Raw genomic sequence first — 13,445 nt, 5'->3', positions numbered from 1 at the left:
CATCACTAAGAAGTGTGAAATGGGGAAACCTTAGATGCTTGTAACACTTAAACTTTTTTTAAAACCTAGTACATAAATCACTGCAATATTTAAGAAATTAATGAACTCTATATATGATTCTTACCCTGAAAAGGCTCAAAAGTATCCATAAAATCAAAATTTGGTTGGAGAGGAATAAGCCCTGGTTGAATCATGTCAGCATTTCCTAAGTGTCCTGCAAAATTCAGGAGACAGATTAGATTAGCTTCCCATCACTCACATAGTAACAGCAGCAGGAATAAAACACTCCACAGCCAGGCTTGGCCAAGATGTTACAGAAAAACTGGTGCTGAAAGGAACTGAGCATCTGCGTCTCTTCAGAGTACAGCACAGTCCAGGTATCAAAGCCATTGGGGAGTGAAACTTTCAATTACTAAAATGGAAGAGGTGAAACCTGAAGGCTCTAATTGAGCTGCACTACACAAAACCTTGCTGGAAAGCACAGCCTGATCCACCACAGCTCATAACAGAGAATTTTAAAATAAACCATCACCCATTTCATCTGCCTTGAGTACAATTCATGTAAACCATGGCTGCTCTGGAGTTGCTCAGACATCCCTGCAGCAAGGATGGTCAACAGAGGACATGTTCTGTCCCATCAGAGCCTCCAGAGAAAGTTGAATAGATTTTGGGACTGTTTGTACAGATGAAACTTGCACTGATTCTACCAGACAAAGCCAAACAAAAATACACAGGCACTCCCTTAAAAATACACACACAACTATGCTTTGAGATAAATCACAATGCCTTCAGCACTGATAAAGTAAATACTGCTCATTACATATTTATTCAGAGCAACATCAGGGGGCAAAGCTGGGAGCAGCACATAAGAAGCTAAGACAGAAATTAAATTTGGATCATTAAGTGGGACTCTATAACCTACAGAATCATAAAACATTCCCTGACCTGTTTTTATCTGTATCAGCAATATAAGATAGATTTCTTACGCAAGACTACAAGAGCAGCAAAGCAACAAACCAGAGTTTTTGTAGGGGTTCTCAGTGCAGCATAGCCACAGCCAACAAATACCTATGTCCCTGGAGTTTGGCCAGGAAACCAGCTGATGTGAAGAGAGCGTGGAGAACAGGGTGTCGGTGAACTCGGACATGAGCATGTCTGCATCCAGCAGGCTGCCTTCCTCCATGGGCACAGGGGTTTCTCTGCCATACCTTCTCTTTTGCCAGAGAACCACATCATCATCCTGCCAAAGGAAAGGAGGAGAGGTCAGGCTGCCCAGCAATGCCAAAGCAGTCTGGTGCATATCTATAAAAGCAGCCCTCATTTTTCACATTTTTAAAGGAAGAACCTCTCTTTGAGGAGCCATCAAATGGGCTGAAACACTTCAGTGGTGCTTCTGATACTGAAATACCAGAACACTCTGGGACAGATTTTTGCCCAAAACCCAGATATTGACTAGAAGGACATAAGACAAATAACAACACTTCCTTGCTTGATTGATTACACAAGTATTTTTGCACGCAGTTTAACAATCCCTTGGTCTGAATAAAGATTAAAAATAACATGACTAGCAAGAATGCAAAAAACAACTCCTGTCTTGTGAGATGTATTTGAAACTCTGACTCGCAGTGAAGTGCAATTGTACTCCAAGTTTGCACAAGACACTTTTTGCCCATGAAAAATAAAACACAGTGTGACTTGGCTTAGCCATCCCTCACTACAGCTGAGTAAAACTGCACTGCCTTGCAAAAACAGCAGAACAGTGCTTCTGATCATCAGTTTATATACCCAAAGTAGGTTTGATAGTTTAAGGGGACATACCACTGTCTCTGTAACCATTTTGTCCTGGCATATTATCTGCTTGAGCTGTGGGCACAGCAGGAAGATCTGCAAAACACAGCTCCCACATCTTCACAGATCCAGTTACACAAGCAAAGCAGCAGTGCCAGTTACAACTCAGTAACAAGATGAAATCCTGTGCCAGCCCTCAAAGAGATTGATCTCTCTGGGCATGCAGTGCTGATTCCCATTTCTTCTATCACAGCACTTTACATTCAGCCTCTCCTCCATCCAATTCAAGCTACAAATCTCACACTGCTCTCTGGGGCACAGAACATTAAGGTGTCTAACCTTCATTAAGGCTTAAGCAAGATGCTCGTTCTTAGATTGTAATCAAAGCAAGCTGCTGCATGTTACAGCTTTGTTATCTACTGCGGGTTCTACAAGCACAAATATTGCCACTTCTCAGTGGTGTTACCTACCCTGACCAAACTTGAAAGATCTTCATCTTTGTGTTTCTGTAACTGCAAAAGGAGAACAGAACACAGGGTGAAGTCAGAGTAAGTCCTGTATGTGCCAGTGGAAGACCTGATTTTGCAAAACTTTTAAGACCCAATCATGCACAATCAGTCCCAGCACAATAATTTTTAGTTAAGTGGAACTAATCAGAGAGCATGTCTGTACCAGCTTATCATCTGTTTCAAGTACTCTTGCATGCCAGAAAAACTGATAGAAAAACTCAAAAAGCAACAACATACTGATCAAGCTCAAGCAAACTACTTTCACTATGTAAACCAACAGACCCTTTTCTTGAAGTATGTTCTCCACTTGTGGTATTCCCTAATGACTATTTCAATTCTTCGTTTCCAGTATTTCCCCTCTGTTGCAATGGCCTGAGAACACAAACACATACCATGAATTACACGGAATCACATAAGGGCTGAATATTCAATACATTTCCAAGCAAATATTCAGGCATAAAAAAAGCAAAAGAAAGCATGCTAATTCTGTTTGAGCTCATGTATCAGCAGCCCACGCTGTCCCAGAGTTCAGCTATCACAGAGCAAATCTGACAGTACTAACTTCATCTTTCCCACAAAAACCAAACACGAGGTGACATCTGACTGCACTGTCAGCATCTCCCACAGCAGCTCAACCATAAATAAGAGTTAAGAAATGGCAAAAAAAAAAAAAACCCTTAAAAATTAATTTACTGAAATATAATGTATAAAGCACACAGTATCCTGTGAATTTCACAAGATCACATGCACAGACACACACATAAGCAAAAGCTGCTATGAATGACACAAAGCAAGAGAAATCTGATGTCCAGCTCAGGGGGGACCTTGCAGGCCACACACTGATGGCAACAAAAGGATCACACGATATGGGTCTTCAATGTATCACAGAGAGCAGTGTGTAAGCTGGGGAGAGCAGACTAATGAGAGCCTTAACTTTGTGTTCGAGGGTCACTTTCAACACAAACATCAACACTGTTCTTTCAAAAACCTGAGACAGTTCCACAAATTCATCTGGAACTCCTCTGAGTTATAAATTACTCTAGAGTTATGCAGTATAGAGAGAGCCACATATTGCCACATCAAGGGCCTCACTGGTATTCTGCAAGGAGCCAGAGGGCAGATGTTAGTTTTCATTTATGTTTACAGGAGCACAAAAATGAAAGAACACAAACTCATATTTGATCTGTCTGTGAAACTACTTCGACACAGAAAAAGAAATTGCTTGTTCTCTTGAAACCACACCTCTCCAATTACATAAAATACAGAAACTCTCCCAGGTTCACTTAGATTCAGTCCTGAAAACAGCCAACACTGATTTCCCACCAACTTCCAGTCAGAAGACAGCAGTGGCTGTCAAAACCTGAACTATTCAAATAGCACTTCTGTGATTTACGATTCATTAAATTACAGCATTAACATAAGTTACACAGATAACAAATGTCCTTCTGGCTGCATCTTGATCATCTTAATGTGATGAACTCACAAAACCGGGTTCACTCTGCTTTTAATGGTTCCTTCTAAATAAAACCAGAGCCCAGATTGGCTCTGCTGCCCTTGTTCCCAGCAGACCAGAAAATCCTGTCACAAACTCCAGAGCTCCCTGGGCTGTCCCCAGGTTTCCCACACACCTCAGGCCGCCGGTGCTCATCGACGTCCACGGAGCCGTCCAGAGGGGTCACAAAGTGGCACACGGGGTTCTTGCGCTTCTCCAGGTCTGAAACAACAACGGCAACGCCGGTGCTGAGCACGAGCAGGGCCTGCAGAGCCGCCCCCCCAGTGCCAAGGGCTGCCAGGGGAGATCTCGGGCTGTGCTTGGAGCTCTCAGCACATCCCCAGTGTGGGCACACCCAGGAAAGCCCCGATCCAACGGCATTGCCTCTGGAACGTCGGGCCTGAGCAGATCCCCGAGCTTTTCAGTACACAACAATTTCAATTCTCTTGTTCTCACCGATGTCTCGGGGAAGACCCGCCCCCAGCACGGTACTTACACTGCATGTACCAGGCCCTCCAGATGGCGTTATTGAGACGGATTTTATCTCTCCACTGAAGCTTCAGTCCCTTAAAATTTTTCCATTTTGGTGAAACCAACCTTCCACTGCAACAAAACAGACAACAAATCATTCTGCTTTCAGTTTTTCTCTCTCCCTTCCTTTCAAGACAAAGCATCCCCCTAAACCAGCAGAACTCTCAACAGATGAAACAACAACAAGCCAGTCACAACTTTTACTGTCCACAGCTCACTAAACCAGGAGCCAGAGATTAATCCAGTCTTCGTGTGTCCTCCATAAGAGCTAAGAACTGTCCCAACTGGTCTCAAGAATATCATCAGGAATGAAATTAATTTCACCCACACTTTTCTCTTTGCCAGTATCTCACCTTTTCTAACCCCCACCTATGAGCTTCCACCAACTGGGACTGAGATTATTTAAAATTAAGAGGATTCTGCATGCTTGGTCAGATTCAGTTCCACTCGATTTTCCAGGCTGGTAACACTGGAAAGGAGGAATGAAATGCCAGTTCTGACCCATGAAAAAATATAATCCACCAATTCTACACTGCTGGTAATCAGAGCTGGGCACAAAGGAGTACCAACAGGCTAGAAACTTTTCTCCAAGGAAAGGCAAGGCTGGAAAAAGAAATGGTTTATACATGAATGCTCCTGGGAGATGGAAGGGAAATGGAAGGAAAAAGGAAGAAGCAGCAGGGACTCTAATAAGCACTGCATAAACACAAACTACCCAGCCCTTACAACACACCTTTATGAATCATTAATCCATACTATTGACAGGGCAGAGGAAGTAGGAAATACTCATAACACAGTAAATTTCAAACCAGAGATTAAAGTATAAGAACCATGCTTATCCTAGGTTTTCTCTCTTGTTTCAGGGGATTTTAGCCTCACATCTTTCAAGTTTATACCTCCTGTGCTGTTTGTGCAACCTTGCTATGAGGGAATTGGACCAGAAATACCAACTGCAACCCATACAACAGCACAGGAAACGGGTTCACCGTGACACCCTCGGAGCATCAGCTCAAGGGGTGATGGACAGGAAGGAGTGGCAGGAGTGGCAATGTCACCTACACACACTCTGCCCTCTCAGAGAGATCCCTGAGCACCTGGTCAGCCAGGAATGCTCTCTGCCATGAACTGCAGTGGCTCTGGATGTAGCAGGACAGACAGTGCCCTGGCACGGGCCATCTGCCTCACGCATTCAGCACAAATGAACTCAGAGAGGAATGATTTATCCTTAAAAGCTCATTTCACATTTAAGCTCTAAAATCTCTGTGCAAATAGAATTACATCCATCCTACAGAAGTGCAAGGCACTTCCCTTGGCTCACCAAAGCCCATGCACAGAGCCTGAGGGTGGAGAACTGATAATTCCCAGTTTCCTATTCGGTCTGGGAAACCTCCCAACAGCAGCTCTTTTTAAAGAAACCTTTTATTAAAACTTGCAAGATTAAAAACAAGTAAAAAGTCCTCGGCCTAAACAAAAGCAACCAGAATGCCAGAGCTGCCAATAACAGGATATTAAACTAACATTTTTTCAAATATTTCCTCCCTTGCTGACACCACAGCTGCTCTCACACTCAGGTACTCCCACAACTCTACAGTAACAGAGGAGCAAATGCCAGGCTTCAGCCAAGAGACAGGTAAAGAAAATCAGCTCTGCTCTTTCAATTTTACTACTGTATAAAATGTCAGTTGTGGCAACAGGTTGTAGCAATGCATCAGTAGATGAGTTGTTGCCTGATTTTTTTTTCCTCCTCATCTCTTTAAAAATGAACTGCAATGTTCTTGTATGCACAAGGAAGCAGATGCAGAGAGTGGCTATGAACTGCACCAAAAGGATGATTCCCAGCAGCAAGAGAACAGTGAGTGATCAAGCTGTGAGCCCTGTCCATGCCCAGCTGCCCCTTTGGGGGTTAGGCTGTGCACTGGATTATCCTACAAGGCTCTGCTGCAGCCTTTGGGACGTTGGTGCTTGATAAAAATAAACAAAATTTGGTACACAACATGGAACTTGAGCACCCCCAAGACCAGCAGACTTGCTGGAGCAAGCAACTTCACTGACAGAGTGAGAGCAAACCATGAAAACCATTAGCAAGAAATAAAAAAATAATTGTTAATGTACCTGTGCTGTCACTGGGCTTTAAGGCACTCAGCACCATCTGCATGGTCACAGACATTTAGGAAATCCTCCTGGATTCTATTTCATATGGATGCACTACTGAAAAGAAATATCTCCCAAGACTCCACTTTGAAATTTCAAGATTTTTAGTTAATGGAAAGATCTCCAACTAAATTATCTCACTGTTACCCAGCCCATGTGTCAGGGCAGAGAGTGATCTCCATCCATTTCATATTTCTCCCATCACTGCAAACTATCCCAACAACTTTGGTGTTCACTGCACAGCCAGCTCTGCCCCAGAGCCACTGCACACCTTATCTTCCCTTCCAAACCCAGACTAAACCCACCTTTTCCTGTTTCTCATCTGTACATTCACAGTTTGGAGACAGGAGATTAATGTGCTGATGCATCACCAGCACTGACAAAGTGCCCACATGCCTTTGACTAAGAAATCTGTCAACTTAATGTTCATCTCTTCACAGCTCTGTGTGACTCGACAGTTTGCCAAAGCAACAAAACTCTAATAATCTGCACTCAGAATAACGAGAGCAAATGCTTTTCTATAAAAAGACTCAAAGGAACTGTAATCAAGTCTGGTACACTCCTTGCATCTTCAAAGAGCTAATTAAAATTGGAATTAAAACACAAATAGTTTAAAATATTTTCAATTACATTCTTAGAAAATGCTAAACAAGACTAGTACATCAAAAGAAGGAAGTGATTAAGAACCTATTCTTAAAATAATTATTATTTTTAGTTCCCATGGGAGCAAAACACAAGTCCAGCTTGAGGTCATAAGTGAAACGACTTCAGCCTCAGTGGAGAGTAATCAGCATGAAGCTGACACCAATATTTAGACACTACTCCAAATTCCAAAGTCAATGGAAAGTCAATTACTTTGAACGGCACTGAGACTGAGAGCAGCTGCCTAACCCAAAGCAGCCTTCAGATTTTAAAGCAGCAAAACAACAACAACAACAAGGAAAAATCCCAAACAACTGGAGAGACCATCTGGCTGCTGCTCCTGCCAGTTCTGTAACACCACACCAACTCCTACAGCCAATGTGGAGCAACTTCCCAACAGGTGGATGCTCACCATGTACCTGCAGCAAAGCCAGGAGCACAGCCCTGCTCTCCTGGCCCCCTCTCCAACACTGCTGCAGGGATGCTGCTCCCAACCTCCAGGGATGCTGCCCCCAGCCTCCAGGGATGCTGCTCCCAACCTCCAGGGATGCTGCCCCCAGCCTCCAGGGATGCTGCCCCCACCCTCCAGGGATGCTGCTCCCAGCCTCCAGGGATGCTGCCCCCAGCCTCCAGGGATGCTGCCCCCAGCCTCCAGGGATGCTGCCCCCACCCTCCAGGGATGCTGCTCCCAGCCTCCAGGGATGCTGCTCCCAGCCTCCAGGGATGCTGCTCCCAGCCTCCAGGGATGCTGCCCCCAGCCTCCAGGGATGCTGCTCCCACCCTCCAGGGATGCTGCCCCCAGTCTCCAGGGATGCTGCTCCCACCCTCCAGGGATGCTGCTGCTCCCACCCTCCAGGGATGCTGCTGCTCCCACCCTCCAGGGATGCTGCTGCTCCCACCCTCCAGGGATGCTGCTCCCACCCTCCAGGGATGCTGCTCCCACCCTCCAGGGATGCTGCCCCCAACCTCCAGGGATGCTGCTCCCAACCTCCAGGGATGCTGCCCCCAACCTCCAGGGATGCTGCCCCCAACCTCCAGGGATGCTGCTCCCACCCTCCAGGGATGCTGCTCCCAACAAGGAGAGCAGGAGAACATCAAAGGAGAACTGGGCCCAACAGTGCACGGCACAAGCCAGGACAGCTGCACCCACAGCTTGTGGGAATGCTGGGGAGCCCAGGGAGGCAAGCTCTGGGTGCATCCTGCAGGGGATGCTGCTGCCAGCAGCTCAGCTCATGGCAGCAATGCTGGAAGAATCGGGGACTTTCATGTTCCCCTCACTATCACACACAGATCAAATCAAACGTTGATGGGTGACTTGCACTGCATTCCAGCAGCTCAGCTCAGTCTCCCATGTAGGAATCTCCACCTCTCGAGTCTAAATGTCCTCATCAAGTGATTTGATCACAGCCCAAAGAGCTTCAGCTCCACAGCCAGCAGAGCTGGAAATCCCCTTGGACGCAGCAGCCCCGACTGCTTTGGAGGAGTCCTGGGGCTGTCACAGGAGAGGCACCCGGGGCTGCCACTTCCACCTGCCAGTCCTGGATACCCCAGGAGAGGCTGCAGTCCATTCCCAAGGTTTTCCACATGCATTCTCCCAGCTCGGGAACTACACCTCAGACAACTGAAATCCAAGCAGGCAGACAGATAACAGGCACTGATCTCTCACAACTCTCCATTTCTAAAACTCCAGTGAAAGCAGCTGTGTTTTAAAACAATTACAAACCTTCAAACACCACGAAATTTGCAGCAAAATACAAGAAAGAGACATCCACTGTGAGAGTGTGACCCGATTCCCTTCAACACCTTTGATTTCTAAATTTTTCTTCAATCAACTGAAATGTAATTAGGGAGCAGGTTTGTATTCTAACAGTACCCTGACAGGATCCATTTACAAGCAAAGTTTTGTCTCTGAGAATCTCATTGTTTTGTTCTAGGTTAATAACATTCAGTTAATGATCTCACAGGTAGAGACAGGGCAAAGGTGTGACCCTCTTTCTTAATAGATACACGAGATGCCATTCACTGCTGCAAAATTTAAACCAGTGGCCCTCCCTAGCACTGAAACAACATTCAATTAATAAATTCAATGCAAAACTCCCTCCAACATCTGTAGAAGCAGGATCAAGCTCTGAGATGAGATGACTCACAACAGAAGAATCCCCTGTTCTCCTCCCTTAATCAGGATTTTAAGATGGACTTCAGTCAGCATAAATCCACATGACACAAGCACCCTCTGGATTTGGGCAGAAAGGGACATTTATCTGCATGCAAACCCAGAAGAAATTTAGGGATTTTTAATTTACTTATTGGCATTAAGAAACACCAGCATTTTATGAAATTGGTTTCTACAAAGAGCACCGAAGGTGCAGAGAAGTAGACTTTAAAATATTATCATAAATTCCATATATCCTCCACTTAACAGGTAATTGGAATACATGTTGATTAAATGGAAACTATATGGTATAGCATGGTAGAGCTTATGTGTTTTACACAGCTCACATGCTTTATTCAGCTGTTTCTGATTCAACTTGCAGTTCCCCATTTTTTATCTCCCTCAGAAATGCTCACAAGAGTACCACAGCCTCATGTTTAAATCCTCTTCTAACAGAAAGCAATCGGCAAGACTTTGCTGTAAACATCAGCCTGAAAAAATCCCCTTTTCCTGTTCAGAAAAATTTCGGTTCATTCTCCACACCATGACGTGTAAAAGTGGCTGAGCAGGAACTGCAGCTGGGAAATGATCCTGGGATTGCAGTGAACTAAAGGCTGCACCAAGTAAGAAGTTTTTAAAATACCCTCTGAGGATGGAATGCAGGATCTCCTGCTTAAAATAAGGAGAGAGTGAATGAGATGCCCGTGGCTACAAAGTGTGCGAGTGACACGGTAGGAGCAGGATGTGGATTTTTTTGATGTGCTTTGCACATAAACCCCTCATTTCCACCCTCTCATCTTTCACTTTCTTGATAAGCACGGACAAGGAAAATCTCTGGCAACATTTGGCTCCCTAGCTCAGGAGTGTGTTGTTTTTCCTCTTCTCCCCAGAGAGCACCTGGCCAAGATCTATGGTACATGGAATTTAAACACAAACCTCCAAGCACTGTGGTTTAGATTCCACAGGCCTGTCCTGCTGCCCAAATATGCATTCCCAGCAGGCCCAGCAGATGGAAAGCAGCTACTGCATGTCTGCAGGAATCACCAGAGTCTAATGTTGTAAACAAATTATTTTGTTTTCAAATCTGAATTTTGTCAATTCAGTTTATGGGAAGAAGCTACAGAAATGGCCTTTGCCTTCCTGTTTAGGTAATGCATTCCCCCTGCCCTTGTGCTAAAACAACTCTTTTTTGCCTTATTAGCTCCAGCCTCAAAACCCACTTCCTCTGTGCTTCCCCCAGTTCCTTCCTGTACACAATCATGAAATTTTTTGAGGTAGGGTACGAATTTTACTTTAATTACAGGTAATGGCAATGAGGCTCTTAATTTAAGTAGAAGACAAATTTCAGACTTGATAGCACAGTAGCTAAACAGATTAGCTTTTTCAGCAACACAGAAAAGGAACTTTCTGGCTTCTCCCCAGCATTTTTTTTTAAAGGCGTGGTTTTAGTTTGTTTTGTCATCTCCAATCTGTTTTGTTGGGGAGTTGGGCCTGTCAGCTCAGCTCTCCAAGAGCCAAAACTAACAGTATTTCCCCAAACAAAGGTTCATTCAGAGAATCAGATTATATGCATTGTGTGTGAGAGCAAAGGGGCAGGCAAGAGAAACCAAACATTTCTACATGGTGTGAATGTGTGTAGGACTGGAGAGGAGATCACATTTTAGCATCTCACAATTCCTACCTACAAAATTAAACCCAGCTGCAGCCTGAGGATACTAATCCCAGACAGAGCTGATTTTAAAAGCCAGATGTAGGGCAGGTCATTTTCCTCATTACCACCTGGTTCATCCTCCTTCCCTGAAATCCTCCTGCAGTTGCAGCTCAGGGCTGTGGAGGGACTTTCTATTGCCCACAGACCACAAAGGACAGCAGGGAGCTTCGTGCTCAAGCTAAATTAAACACTTTAAAACAACCAAAATGTCCCCTCACTGTTTGAGTCATCACCTTTTAAAAATGATACTTCCATCCTGAAGACAGAGATCCTGGACCAGACAAATATTTATCCTCTGTCATGAGCATTATCTATTAAGAGCTGTTGGAAAAATAAAAATAAAAATAAAGATCAAGTTTAGCCACTGGCAAACTGGAATTGCAACACCTGCCAAGAAACATGTTATCTAGACTGATTCCACACAGGCAGGCTCAGGTATGCACCTCCTGAATTGGAACAGGAAAGTGAAAGGTCACCTGTATGCCTGAAGCAAATACTCCTGCCCCAACAAATCCACAAGAAATGTTGATTTATTTATATTATAAATTCAATGCTATTTTAAGCTTGGAAGGTTAATGTAATTTGCATAAATGAAAGCTTGCAGTGCCTGGGCTCTTGCTCTGACAACCTGGTCTATGCTGGACTCAGGAATGACCAGGTTGGGGTTGTGTCAAGGCAGCCTCCTCAGGGACAGCTGAAAAACTCAATTTTGGGAGCATTACCACACCTACCCTGACATGCTTTCAAACCACCACCACTGTGTCAATCAGGGAAAGGATCTCTTGCTGCAGTTTTAGTCCAACACAACATGGCCAGGGTGAGCTGTGTGCAGGGGGAGGCTGCAGGAATCTGGAAGGACCACTGAGAAATGCCTTCACCAGAGGCAGGTTTCATGCAGGTTAGGAAAGGGTGAAAAGAGCACAGGACAAACGTAAAGATCAGTACAAATATCAAGGAGACTTGAAGGCTATGGTGTCCTTCAGCCAGTGGCTATTTAAAGACTCAGAATATTTAGACAGTTTCTCATTTCCAGTCAGAAATCAAAGGATATTTCTAGAAACGTTCCTGCTTTTCAGACACTTGTCCAACAGTGGCTCACTTTAGTACAGAACTGGAACAGCAAGAAAAGAAAAAAGCTGCTGAAGTACTGTCATTAACAAGTCACCCAGAAAGCTGAGAAATGGGCCTTACCATCATATCTGTCACTGCTGACCCTCCCCAAACCTCCCCCTGAGCCTTGATGCCTTTAACTTTGCAACTTTATAAATATTAACACTTTAGAAAAGGCCACACACTTCCACTGTCAAAAATCAGAACCTTTTTAAAGAACCACCAGAAATCCTGTCATGGAAAAAGAAGCTGACACACCAAACTCACAGGGTGCTCTGAGATCCAGGCTCAGAGGCACATCCCACCCCTTTCACTGCCCAAATCTGAAATGCCAGGGTGGAAAAGCAGCTGCCCATGGGCACAAAGTGTGTTAGTGGCAAAGCAAGGGCAGAACACCAGCCAAGCACTGCCAGCCACACACCCCACACTAGAAATGCCATGAGCAAGGGTAAGCTTTAGCAAGGATTAGATTTAAAATTTGCACATCAGATCAGTACATTTGGTTTTATTTCTTTTTTCAATACATTTTGTCTTCCTTATTTTTGAAGTGCTTCCTATGCTCTCATGCATGGTGGAAAGAAGTGTCATTTTTAGAGCTGCTTCAATATAAAGGGAAGTGATCCTACTTATTTGAGTGTCTTGAAATTTTCCACTTCTTCCTAAGACTTGATTTTGGCCACTGGCTTTTCATCAACCTTCTCAGAATCACAATATTCACTACAAGGAGCTGTTTTCCTGTACAGATGATCAGGAATTGATAGGGTTTTGCAGTACACATCCATTATTTAAAAGGATGGTTGTTGGTGAGGGACCCTCTTGCATGGAGATCTATAAATGTGTCAGAATCTTTTTGATCATTAAGGTCCCAGCCTAGATTAATGAACTGATCAAGATGTGATGATGTGGGACTGAAAAGATTTTTCACACGTGGAGCTTCTAAAAAACCCAAACAAACCCTATCAGCGCGGCAGATCAGCCCAGCCCTCCGAGCAGCACACATACCACCGGAGCCCAGAGCTGTTTACCGTGCTGGAGAAACCCGAAACCAGCACTTGTGCCACAGAGGATACTGTAGCGTTCCCTGAACAGCGTTACATCCTATAAATACACTGCAAGACTTCAGGGATCTTATTCCGAAAGCGCCTTACAGGTTTGGAAAAGCAGAGATGCTCTCCCAGCTCCCCCCCTGTGACACAAAGCTTTCATCCCAGCTGTCTGCAGCCAGCTCCCTGCAGCTTGAAAAACACCAGGCTGGTTCCCAAATTCACTTATTACAGACTCAAGACTGCAACAGCACACACAGCTTATTCAAAGTTTACATAAAAGCTGAACCAGAAACTGCACAAGAGGCAGAAGCAG

At 44.6% G+C, this 13,445-nt stretch overlaps 1 protein-coding gene across 1 annotated transcript in view; it reads right to left on the bottom strand.

The window, feature by feature from the left end:
* The window catches only part of MLXIP (MLX interacting protein), a 44,195-nt gene that overhangs the window by 17,463 nt on the left and 13,287 nt on the right, over nucleotides 1-13,445 (bottom strand). Inside the window, exons 2-7 of the mRNA XM_054645843.2 lie at nucleotides 4,286-4,392; nucleotides 3,926-4,011; nucleotides 2,580-2,669; nucleotides 2,259-2,300; nucleotides 1,069-1,240; nucleotides 125-214 (exon numbers count right to left, since the gene is read on the bottom strand). Of these exons, the coding sequence (XP_054501818.1) occupies nucleotides 125-214; nucleotides 1,069-1,240; nucleotides 2,259-2,300; nucleotides 2,580-2,669; nucleotides 3,926-4,011; nucleotides 4,286-4,392 (587 nt within the window). The remainder of the gene's footprint in view (nucleotides 1-124; nucleotides 215-1,068; nucleotides 1,241-2,258; nucleotides 2,301-2,579; nucleotides 2,670-3,925; nucleotides 4,012-4,285; nucleotides 4,393-13,445) is intronic.

Source organism: Agelaius phoeniceus, chromosome 18 (assembly GCF_051311805.1).
Source record: "Agelaius phoeniceus isolate bAgePho1 chromosome 18, bAgePho1.hap1, whole genome shotgun sequence".
NCBI lineage: Eukaryota > Metazoa > Chordata > Aves > Passeriformes > Icteridae > Agelaius > Agelaius phoeniceus.
Note: the sequence above shows the minus strand (reverse complement) of the source record. Positions and strands in the feature narration are given on the sequence as shown.